This window comes from Chlamydotis macqueenii, chromosome 16, assembly GCF_036417535.1.
Source record: "Chlamydotis macqueenii isolate bChlMac1 chromosome 16, bChlMac1.mat, whole genome shotgun sequence".
Classification (NCBI taxonomy): domain Eukaryota; kingdom Metazoa; phylum Chordata; class Aves; order Otidiformes; family Otididae; genus Chlamydotis; species Chlamydotis macqueenii.
The window spans coordinates 10,787,493-10,800,817 of NC_141571.1; the positions used below are offsets into that span (position 1 = coordinate 10,787,493).

The window sequence follows — 13,325 nt, forward strand, 5'->3', positions numbered from 1 at the left end:
TAAATAACACAAGTATGCTTTATCGAAGGCCTAATTAAAATCAGAGTCACGGGTGCGTTTTGGATCTAATGCTAAATGTATGATCACAATCATACAGGGTAACACTAGCACGAAGGCTATTTAAAGGGGAAGGAAGGGGGGATGGAAACAGCTACCACCTGCACTCACAAAATAGACAGCTTAAGGTGACACTCCTGAAAGGGGTGCTCCTGTACACTCTTCTGACACCAGCATGCACTGTTGCTGCTTCATTTTTGTCAACTCTAATGATTATGCAGCTCTCTGTCTGTCCAGCTAATTGATCTAACCAAAACTAAGAAAAGAGAAAAGATTAGTTTCTAATTAGATCTACATGCCGATCCAACTCACCCTACAGCTGTATGGTTGCTAGAGCTGAAACAAGAAGGAAGGAAAAAAATCATGCTAGGGACGTGCAGAAAAAGACAAGACAGGCAGCATGGTCCAGCTGCAAAACCACATCCCAAAGCTTACAGGAACTTAATATTCTAACAACAAGCCAAAAAGTAAGGAATCTGTTCCTGCTGCTATTTTCCATGTTGATGTAAAACTAAAAGAACTCTTCTAAAGATAATGACATTATACCTATGGAAAAAAGAGAATGGAACTAATAACATTAAATAATTACTAGAAGTGTGAATGGGCAGAAAATCCTGCCTTTTTTTCCACACAAAATTGTATTTTAGCATCGTGAATTCTATTAGAAACTAATGTGTTTGCAGAATGGTGATTTAGTAAATTCTCCTTGCATTAAAAAAAACATTGCCTTTCATGTGCTCACCTCAGGAAATTAGAAATAGCCTGAAGTTCATGCAGCTCTCAATTCTATAGAGCTACTGAGGAATACATTTGCTTCAGGTCAGTATGCAATTCTGTGAGTAAATCTGGAAGAAAAATGAAATGCAAGGTGAAACAAACCTATTTATTTTTTTCAGAAATTGCTCAGAAATTAGCTATTTTTTTTCTTCACTCTCTTATTACACACGTAATAAAATAGGTGAAGGCTCCCTATCAACTTTCACACTTTAGCAATGTTACTTAGGTTACGTAGTAGAAACTGCAGGAAGAAAAATAAGCACAGAAGGGCTTCAACAGCATCTTTTCTAGCTTTCTAACTGGACGTAGTTATACACCTTGAACCAGTTACAACCAGTGAAAACAAGGAAGACCAGAGTCTGTTCATGTGTTATTTGTCCATCACGTTGAGAATCATTTCACAAGTCATTTCTGTTTTCTGTTCTCTCAGATTTGCTGTTTCTATTCCATCTAAAACAGGAACAATCTCACTGGCATTATGTTCGTATTTCACAGTGGAGACATCTTGGAACGATTCCAGGTCAATCTTGCCAAAAGGAAAAAAAAAACCAAACAAAAAAAAATTAAATATTGTGGTGATTAACCAAAAAGACAAGTAATTATTTCAATTAATTTAACAAACAGGCAAATTAATTTAGTGGAGAAAATGTGGCCAATATATAACAACAGCATATCTTTTATCTTCCAGTTTATTTGCAGAATGAATGTATTTTATGTTGAATATTACATTACAAGCCACGTTAGTGAGTAGTAGCCACGGTATTCGTATCAGAGAAAAACTAAGCATTATTTTACTGAAAATGTAGTTCTCATATACATGTATTTTCTTTTTTAATTATTAGTAACAGTAAGTCCTTGACAGCACCAGTCACACAAGTAATCTCTAGTAAAGCCACATACAGGCCCCTGCAAGTTGTGCAAGAAGTGGACAGTGATAGATACTCGCAAATGTCAGCTTTGTGAAAAAACTCTCTGGAACAGCATAGAAATTGCTATTATTTGTGCGGATCAATTAATGGACTGCATATTCGCATGAACAACATCTAAAGACACATTATCTTAGCTCTGGAAAAACCAAGCTTCCAGATGAAGGTATCTGCAAGATACTGAAAAGAAATTGTTTGCATCTAGCAAAACATTAATAAACAGCAAAATCTAATTATTGCAAAAACATAAACACTGCAGCTGTAACACTTCTCTCTAACCATACCATTACAGCCTTACCAGTGAAAACAGAAGTGTCAATGCTAATGTAAACTCAGCTGCTGATATATATTCATTAGATTCAGAAAAGCTCCAACATTTCTTCCTCTCACTATGTCAAATTTTATCTCAGTGTCATTGGCCACAAAACAGCGTGGATACAGTCTGATACATCAAAATGTAAGGTTTTAGGACACTTAGGCCCTACATGTATCTCCATTCTTGTCTCTTTCTCCATAAAAATCACCTGAAGAATCCTATCAAGGGGACTATTATGGCTTTCAAACAGCATACGGTAAGCAGAAGGGCAAAAACCAACAGGATATTCTGGTCAGGCAAAGCTATTTTTTTTTTGTTCTGGTGGCCCTGAAGGTGACCTCTAAAACATAGGACCAGCTCTCACTCTGCAACAGTGCCGAGATTCAGCCTTAGGTTAAACAGAGAAGGCAGGATGAATGAGGATCCAGGGTTCCTGCCCATGGCCTGACTCACCGACCACTGTATATTGTGCTTTGTCTAATTCAACAGAAATGCACGTAAGTGAAAGTATGAACAGACACCTCCTCTGGGTCAAATTTAGACTGTAAGGTGAAACTGCCAGAATATTACTACATATGTGGTGACAGGCTAAGGTTTATTTGAGAGAAAAAATTACTTCATATGTTTTTAGAGTTACAAATAAGATAAAACAGAAATGACTGTGTCAGGAATGTACTAGCATGACCCAAATAGAAAAGGCATTTCACTTATTGCTGCGGAGTTCTTGCTAACAAGACCAACTGACCAATTAGCCTGCCCTTTGGGTCTGCCAAAACCTGAACTTATTCACTTTCTGGGAATCTTAATGTGATGAGAAGAAAATAAGTACAAGGAAGAGAAGGAAAGAGAGACACTATGAACCATCTTTTGGTTTATATTGAAGTTTACAGAATAAATGCTCAGTGCTCAAGAGCTATCCACAATGAGTAACACTTAAGTAACTACAAGTAAGTTTCAGATTGCACAGACATGCTGAACGAAGAGCTCTATAAACTGGCCTGATCACCTCTGCAGTACCACAGAGGAATAACTCTAGCCATTTAAATCAGTAACATTTTTATTATTACTTGATCACTATACAGTCTGGGACAAAGAAGATGAACAATTTCTTCATTAAGATGTGCTAGACCTTTTGCGATTAACATGCAATCTGAGTTCTGAAATCAAAAAAGTTTTCAATTTCGTCTGTTTTAAAGCAGTACATTATAAACCACGAGCTCTTAAGAAAACCCACTATGACTCAACTCAGTAATGATGTGTCTCATCCTCCTTTACAAAGGCAAAGGGAATTTGTAAAAGGGAAAAGAAAAATGCACTTGTAAGCATTACTAAGCAGGGAGTTTAGGAAGATGTTTGCGGGAGCAGGGGAACAGAAGTCTCCTAATGGGTACCTGAGCAATGACCCAACTCAGATGGCAAGAACTACTGACACACGATAAAGACTATTCTGAAGTATTCTTCCATTATTAGCACTAAAATTAGCTTCACTGTGAAACAGTAATTAAACAGCAGGGGAGATTCACTGCCTTAGCCTTTTATTCTTGATTCTAATTTACATGATTAAATTCTAACTTATTTGCTGATTACCTTCTTGCTTAACACGCTTTGGGTTCTCACGGGTTTCATTTTTGCCCTTGCTTCTTTTTCTGGGTGTAGCAGTTTTTGCCCTCACCAATCCACAATTTTCAGCATGCTTATGCATATTCTTCTGTTAGTATAATGAAGCATAAATATATGAATCAAATATTAATGTATGTAAGCAATTTAACACAGACTAAAAACAAATATGGTTCTGACAGGCAAATCTTCCAACGCTAAGTGAAAGGCTGACTTAGTTAACAACCTCCAAAAAACTCCTGAAGATTTTCCAGAACACATTAAAACTCTGCTTTAAAGGAACATTGCCATTTGGCGGCTATAAAATCAAGTTTATCATTTTCTGGTTCCTGGATAAGCAATAAAGTTTTACATATAAAATCTGTATGTGGAAAAAAGATTACAAGTGTTCACAGTTAACCCAAAACCAGAGATAGTTCTCACTGCATATGATTTTTGAAGAAGTGAGTAATTATTTACTTCCCTTTCTGAACTGGTGCTAGCACTCTTCAACTGTCTTTCCAAGTTCTTTAATTTGTCTTGAAATTCGTACCTTCACACTGCTTTCTTATTTGCTTTAAGAAAACTATTGTATTAAACATTAGCAACTTCAATACTGGATTGTACAAACCAGTACCAACTCTGAAAATATGATGTGGCAGGTATTTTCTACCTTAAGAGGAATCCTATAAATTTCTTTATTAATCCCCCAATGTAAGGTTTGGGAATGAAACAAACAAGTTGTGCTGGCTTAGCATTAAGGAGTTAACATTCCAGCCAGTACACTACTTTTTACTCTCAGTCCTTCACGACAATGTGATCTGCAATACTTAGCTAAAGATAACCCCATGGAGATTCCTTAAAGAGAAGCATCTTACCCAGAGCGAATAGCCCTTACCACATTCAGGGCATTTATAAACTGTAGGCTTAATATCAGAATCATGGTGCTTCTTGACATGATGAGTGAGAAGCTGCTTCTGTCCAAAGCTTTTTCTGCAGCACAAGCAAGTGAAAGGCTTCTCACCGGTATGGGTTCGTTTATGTACAATTAAGTGTTGTTCCTAAAACAAAGAAAATATCTGTTACATAACTATCCAGCTATGACACACATTCAAAAAAAACAAACCACAGAGTATCACAGAAAAGTGCAAGGATGTTGCACACTCCTTAGTTATCCTCCACCATAAGCAGATGCTGAAGAACACATTGGTATACTGCCCACTGACTCAGAGAAGGTCAGAGGTTTTCCTCCTAACCTTAAGGCTAGCAGAGAAAATAATCAGAATGGAGTAATGGCACACTCCAACATATCAAGGCCAAAGAAATGCTATCCTAAACGTATTCTTTGAAATAAAATTTTCAGTTCAGACTGAATTTATTCTGTGACACTGCTGAAAAATCACATTTAAGACATAAATATTGTGTTTCGTTCTCATCACCATGTCACTGAAAGTGATTGCTCTTTATCCCTCTGAGCAGTTCATCTACAAAAGATTTATCAAGATAACCTCAGACTTTCCAGCATTTCAATTTTATTGTTCATTTCTTGAACCATTTACCTTGCAAATAAATGTAACTACACTATTCCAGTTAGACTGCAGTCACAAAAGTTTTTATCTTCTTAAGGTAAATATAATCCGAAAGCCAGCTCTACCTTGACAAACTATCAATTGAATAAGTAATAATTTTTCAGTGAATTTAAATACCTGCTTACACGCGTAGCTGCACTGATCACATTTGAATCTTTTTTCATTTCGGTGAGTCTTTTGGTGCTGAATAAGAGCATAGCGCTCATGAAAAACAGCTTCACAGTAACTGCATTTAATTGCCACTGCCATGTAGGAATGTAGATTTCGCAAGTGGACACCTGAACAGTTATTAAAAACAATTAATGTTAATGGTAAATTGTTGATTGCCATGATTTTGAACAAGAGTTAGACTGTGCCTAGCTCTGAGTAATGCATACATTGTAGAGGAAAACACAAAAAAGAACCTTTTGTGTTCTCTGCAGTAGGGCTAAAATCACCAAATAGGCTATTTTTCAAGTTAGTTTAAGATAACTGAAGTTACAGCAAGATGTTGTAACTTGCCAGAGAAATTAAGTAGTTATAAGCCTAAAACCTTACTGATTTCTATGGAAACCATTTATCGAACAATTTCAAAAGTTCTGGTAACTGCCTGCTTTTGACTATACACAAAAAAAAAAATTCATTTGAAAATGCTACCCAAAGTAGTATTCACAGTATTAAAAGTGCAAAAATACATGGACAATGAAATTGTATCTATGTAAATAACTTGTACCTTCAAATACTTAGACTTCAATGAGATCTTTATTTGAAAATACAAATATATACTAAAGGCATCTTTGTATGTCTAAATATTTTTTAATATAGCTTTTTCATATATTTCTGGGAACTTAAAATTTTATATAGTTTTTGTTGGTATTGGTCATCTGTATTGCCTCAAATACAGTAAATAAGCTATGAAATTCAGGATAGGGACAACTTTACTGGTACTTGAAGAAAGTACCGTTCCAAACAAAAATAGCTTAAAAATTTAGTATATAAAACTCCTACAAAACCATGATAGTTTGTATTTCAAGAATGGTGGTTTGTACAAGGAAAAATTTTCATCTGTATTTTCAGTTACAATTATAATTTTAATTTATATTTTCAATATTAACCTGTATTATCAGTACTGTTCAATACTGATGGTAAAGGAAAAAATTCCATTATTTGCATATAGAATGAAAATGAACTTCTGCAGTGGTTTGTTATTGGCATTCTGGGAAAAGGCCCCAACTAGCTAAGAGCCAAATATTTGAGTTTCTTGTACCACCTTAAACGTTTCAGGAGTGTTAGATAGTCCAAAATAATCTTTGAAATTGATGTAACAGCATTTAGAGTTCTAAGAGTTTTGAACACTCAAAGCATAGTAAAACCATTGTCTGCTGGACCAAGGAAGACAAAGTTAACTTGCACTTTACTAATTAATGCAATTATATGTATTTCTTTAAATTACAAGGCAAATATGCTCAGCAACTAAACACACAGTACAATTTTAGATTAAGAGGTAAAAGCTGATTTGGTATATGCAAAAAATATGTATCCTAAACCATTAAATCTATTTTAGTTTCTCATATACTAGATGCATAAACACATTTTCACTAGAGCTAAGGAAACAGAGCGCAAGAACTGAAATGGCTTTATACAGATCTGACTATTTCCTGTGACTTTGAGAAAAAAACAACCTGGACATATATTTTTGTGAGGTACCTTCTTACTGAACAGAGGTCACAATGCCACAGGTCGGGGGGGGGGGGGTGCGGCTAAATACTTGCTACTTTGCATTTTAAACAAATTAAAACATCAACCACAAGATGTCACCACATCTCCTTGCAGGAGGAACTTACATTTAAAACAATGAATAAATTTCCCATAGAAATATTCTTTAAGGATATAGACTCATATATAACATTTGGTATCATTGTAAGCAGTGAAAAAGAGATTTCACCTCTAATTATCTCTACATTTCATTTTCATTGTTTTCCCTTAAACTCACCCAAGTCACTTTTTCGTGCGATAAAGGTACTACAATGTGGACACTGGTATTTTGGCACGTTTTCTCCATGCTTCTGTAACATATGGGTTTTCATGGTACCACTCTGAGTGAATTTGGCCTGGCAAACAGAACATTCATAGGGTTTTTCACCTATTAAAAAATATTAAAATAACAAATGCTTAGAAAGCCTACTTATTTGGTACAAATGCAAAATTCCCTACAGATCTGAACATCCAGACCAACAAAAATGTCACTGGTAGCTGACAATGCACAAAAGGTCTTCTCAGAAAGCATGCACGTTACAGAGTCATGATTGGAACGCACTGCTTGCAATGTTAAAATAATTTAATTATTTGCTGACAAAATTAGTTACTAGCAATTTGGGGTCACAGTAACGTCCTTGTTTTGAACAGACATTTTAAATTCTCCTGTCAGATACATCTCCATGTAAAATTAACTAACTGAGAAATAAAAGTAACAACTTGATCCACGGAAAACACGACCACATAAATGAAATACTTTTCTAACATAAAAAACGTTTAGGAAGAATAGCAAGACTGTAACTACTAGCACTGTACAGCTAGACTTCCAACAGCCAAATCCACAAAGCTTAAATAGAACATGTTTTCCAGGCATATTTTTACTCAAAATACTAAATTTTAAAAGTAGTAATTAGATCTGAAATTAGATCACTCTAGGCCCTTAACATTCATAGGGTTAAGGACATAGACTTGATCATTACATCAGAGTCCTACCTGAATGAGTTACCATGTGCCTTTTCAGTTTGTACGCATCCTTGCTAGCGTAACTGCAAAGGTCACAGGCATAAGGACGCTCTCCTGTATGTGAGCGAATATGTAGTTTCATTTTGCTTGCCTAGTATAAAAACAAGAGTTTTTCCACAATAACTTTACATTAGAGACACAAATAAATACAAGTCATTTTACAGAATATATCTATTGCAATACTGCACTAATCCCAGAATTAGCACTCTCCCCTCTTCCCCCCCAACTCGTTTTTTCCTGTAAAATCAGCCTGCTGTGGTTTTAGGTAACATTTCTGTACTCTTTCCCCAGGTGATCTTACTACTATGTTTAGTGTCTATATAAACAAAAGGAGAAATTTTACAATATGAACACAAAAGCTAGAATTTTAAAATCAGCTGAAGGGGATACCTACTGCCTTCAGGCTACTTGGATATGCCAAACATAAAATTATTGGAAAGTACTCAGGCAAATAAATGAAAGATCAAACTCATTAACCAAAGTCTTTATTCACCTTCAAGTCCCAATGAAGCACTTTCATTGCAAAAGTTTAATTCATTCTACTTTTTCATACTATTCTTGTAATATGTTCTACATAAGTATTTTAGGTTTGCAAGCTAAAATTAGGAGTTACCTATTGTTCAATTCCTCCATTTATAAACATACTTAATGAATTCACTGCTAGATCCACTCAAATCTACACCACTATTCACTTAAATAAAATTAAATATGATTGCCAATCTTTGCTATACACAAGTTAAACCACATGCATGGTGTTACTAGAGCACTCCTTCAGCTCTACTCATTCACGCAAAGTTTGCAGCAATATTGAGAAGAGTTCTGCAACAGCAATGAGTGCTGAATATCTCCTTATCGAAACAAGGGACAGAATAGGATACTTTAATATAAACTGACAAGGTTTTAAAGATACAAGCTATCCAAAATCTAATTAATAAGACAAGGTGCGAGGAATAAAGCTCAGGCTTGCTTACAGCTTTATATCTGGACACAGCACATAAAAAATTTAGATATTGAATATCCACTAAACTGTGACAGTGATTCAATTATAGGTGACTGCGATTCAATCACAGGAATCACAGGTGCATGACTGAAAGCCTACTTTTTCAGTTAGGCAATCTCTAACTTTTTGATTTCTAGATTAAGAAAATTTCAATCATCATCAAGCATATAAATACAATACCTGTGCTTCATTTTAGACATTAGCTAGTCTTCTCTTACAGTATATGGAATGAAGGATAAAGTAGGACCAAACTCACATAAAGACGTTGTCTAGCAGCAATTTTAGTACAATAAAAAGGAAAACACCCTTAAAATGTAACTAGGTTAAAAAAAGCCAAGTAATTGTACAAGAATTAATTTGAAGCAACTAATTTATAAATATTACAACATGGACAAAGTAAGGATTCAAGGAATTCAGATTACTTCTTCCTTTTTCCAGGGGTGATGGGGATGAAAAGACGTGCGTACAAATGAAATGCATGTCACCACAAAGTTTTAGTAATCAGCTATCTTGCAGTAATACAGCAGACACTTAATCCATCAGTGCGATCCAAGACCATTAGCGGAGCCTGATGGTCTTTGTTTCGATGCTGTTCTACACAGGCCACTGATTCCTAGGATCCAGCAGATATCCCTACCTTTACAGTCTGTGCAGCCCTCTTTTACAGTATTGAAGTATTACAGCCACCAGAAGTTTGGTCATTTCTTCCAATTCAGAACACATATTGCAAAAATGTTGTAACTTGACACTACATCAAAATCTTAGTACGTGAAAGTCTACAAACCCTCCCAAAAGATTCAGTAAGGCTATACTTACTTCTACACTAGAATATTTACACACTGAACACTTGAAAGGTTTTTCTAAAGTATGCTTGTAACGTCTGTGTCGTGAAAGCTCACCACTAGTCACAAATGCCATATCACAGTCACTGCATTTATAGGGTCTGGTCCCTGTAAGAACATACTGTTTCTTAGAATTTCATTTAACAACACAATAATATGATTTGTCTGCCTTAAATCAACATGCATAATTTTTTCATGAGATTCTGAATTTTTATATACAATAGATGTACACCACAGGGTTATTATAAACACGATTTATCAATTTGCTTCATATGGTTTCATAGCAAAATGAAAACCATCACAAAAATATCTACTATGCACAGAGGAATCAGACACAGTTGAAGTCAATATTCAGTTGCCAAAAAATTTTAGAATGGTATTTAACAAAATAAATGAATACATACACAGAAAGTTACTAACTACAGATCATGTCTTTCCACTGTGGAACTCCAAACAAAATCAGAGAAACTTCTGAGCACAAAATGACCACAGAATACAGCTCTAAGATAAAATCATTTGCCTGTTAACGAAATTTTGCTCACAATATGTAAAATGAAGTATTTTCACACATTAGATACCTGTATGTACATTCACATGGTTGTGCAGGAGAGCAGCTGTACGAAAAGCCTTAAGGCAGAGGTGACACACATGACATTTCTCATCAGAATGGGTTTTCATATGACGGTTAAGACTTGATACTCTGAGTGAGGTGAACGTGCACAAACCACAGCTGAGAACTGGTTTCTCTCCTGTGAGAACAAAGACACATTTAGATTGCACAAGCTACAAAATAATGACTTTACTTTTTTAAAAAATAGTACCAATTTCAATATAGTTCCCCTACTTTGGGCAAAACTACTTCACACTTCTATATAAAAGGACTTTAAAATACATTAAAAAAAAAAAATCAATCTGTCAGAAATTATTGTATCTATTTAAGGCTTAAGTGATTTGCCCAAAATACTTGTGTCGTGTTAGTGACATAGGTTAGAAACTAATCCCAGGAAATTTAGCTCCTAGCCTAGCTCTCACGTCCAAGACAGGATGAAACTCGCTCTCTTGATAGCATCATTAAAACACAGTTCATCAAGGCACTTAAAATTTGTGCAACACACTTGATGACAACTGTATAATTAGCAGTAAGCAAGCTTGTTCGAAGATTTGGAAACGGGAGGTTAAGCTATTCTCAGCTTTCTGGTAGTCCTGAATCCGTAAAGTGTATGTAAAAAACATTATGATGTAAAAGCCTCTAAATTTATCAGCTGAATTTAAGGAAAAAAAAGGTCAATTCCTTGAAGAAATCAGAATAAAGTTATGCTTTCTGGATTACATAACATTTCCAAGTTCATGGCACAGCAGTAATGAATTTCTTTTGAGCTTAACAAGTTAAGAATAAATGTACAACACTTTTAGTTTTGAAGAAGATCTGAAACTGCGAAATGGCAAATACGTCATATTTGAAGAGACTTTCCAGAACAGTTGTCTCGGCTCCCAAGTGCACTCTTTGTAATGATTTTCATGCTGAGACCAAAATGTATTTTATGCAATGCTTCATATCACACAGAGATGTGCAGCTAACACTTCACTTCAATAGTGGCAAACAAAATCACTTTATTGTTATTTATTCATTGTGGAGTCATGCCCACACAAAAGAACATTATTAGCTTTGTTAAAGCTGCTCAAATGTGCTTCCTATAAATGCAGTAACTGAAACAAGGGACATTAACAATTTGTATAATACCCATACTTTAATGAACCTCAGCCAAGATACCTTAATATCCACATACTACCACACATATGCTTACAGACTCTTCAACATTATTGATGTCATCCAACTTTTACAGTGCACATACACAGTTTCTAGGGAAACAGTCACTTACCTATTCCTTTCTAAGACAGTCCTTAACTTCTGCAACATACTTTTACGTTCCTAAAATCTCCAGCCATTTTCTGTTACTTTTACTTAAGTTCTGGGAGATACTCCTTGCTGGCAGGCATTGACACTTGCCCCCCACACTCAGCCAGCAACTCAGAACCACTCTAAGCTCATCCATAAATCCCCAAAGAAGCACATTTTGAAGCTGAATGTGGGAACTAAGGAAAACAAAGTAAACTACTAGGTTTATTCAAAGCCGTTTATACAGTACTAACTTTGAAATCTCCCTAGAGGTTTCAAATACCAGATACTGTTCAAAAACCCATTAATTTCTAAATGCCATCCAACATGTCTCTCCTGAACACAATGCAGATGACATCAGCCTGAACAAGTACCTTTTATCACTTAAGGTTGAATGATATTACTCCTTCTTCCAAACTTCCACCGAATCTGAACTTAACAATTAACATTGTGAATATTTAATATAAAATTTCAACCTCCCTACAAAATCTAACTTAACATATGTTATCTAAAAAATTAACTACAAAGATTATTAACTTTTTACCTTTTTTCCCATGTGGAGCACAAAGCTGAATTTTTGGATTCTTAGGGTTTCTTACAACTGTTTGTTGTGATGGACTTGCATATTCCTGCTCTTTATCTTCATCGCATGAGTCTGACAAATCATCACTGGCTTTGCAGCTCTGGCTCTTTACTTCCTCAAGAGTGAAAAAAAGTTCCTTTTCTCCCTCCTCTTCAGATGGGGTCAGTTGCTGGACCTTACTTTCAAACTCAATGGTATGATTATCTCTGTCAATCTATTTTAAAAAGAAAACATCTTACTACTTCCCCAATCAAAGGCAATCACTAGTAGCGTAACAACTGAGCTATTAATAAGATGCAAGTTACTAATTTATTTTTATTTCCAGGCTTAAATGTGATGGACAAAACTGGAACAAAAAAATTGCATTTAACATATAATAGCCTAACTGGGAGTGGAACAATTACTGAAATCGAGCCCTAGCTCTTCAAAATTTTATATAAAATTTCAGAGTATAATTTTAAGATTACAGCACTGGGAACATATAAACCTGTATCCTCATTTAAAAAAAAAATTAAATTTAATTTCGGTACATTTACCTTTTAAAAGAGAACAACAAGAAAATACACTCTCAGTTTTTTACCAAACGAATACAGGACATTTGCAGCCAAATTGCAATATTTATATATTTTTCTTAGTCACACAGCAATTAACAAGGTTGTGATACTTTTTGCATTAGATAAACTTAAATATGACTGTACTCAGAAACAATCTAGGGTGGCACATGAATTTTAAAATAAAAAAAATTATTCTAAAACCAATAGCTAACAGTATAAATATAAATGTTTGGTTATCTTTTTAATAAGATGCATTTCAAAACAGACCATATTACACATCCAGCTTTAACAAGGACTGCAGTCTTGTACTAAGGCAGGAGAAGGGAAATTGTCTAATGCTACAAATAGCACCAAACTGGCGAACTGACTTAAAAACTCATCTGAATTTCAACAAGTTAGTCATCTAGAAAGGCTAAAGTTTTAGTCTGCTT

General features: G+C 35.0%; 1 protein-coding gene across 1 annotated transcript; it reads right to left on the minus strand.

Moving 5' to 3' along the window:
* Positions 1-1,204: 1,204 nt before the first annotated feature.
* Positions 1,205-9,951, minus strand: CTCFL (CCCTC-binding factor like). The gene is made up of 7 exons (XM_010129219.2): positions 9,835-9,951; positions 7,989-8,109; positions 7,234-7,383; positions 5,379-5,539; positions 4,551-4,733; positions 3,664-3,784; positions 1,205-1,359 (listed from the first exon to the last, which is right to left on the minus strand). The coding sequence occupies exons 1-7, from the start codon at positions 9,934-9,936 to the stop codon at positions 1,205-1,207; spliced, it is 993 nt and encodes a 330-aa protein (XP_010127521.2). The 5' UTR covers positions 9,937-9,951.
* Positions 9,952-13,325: the final 3,374 nt, after the last annotated feature.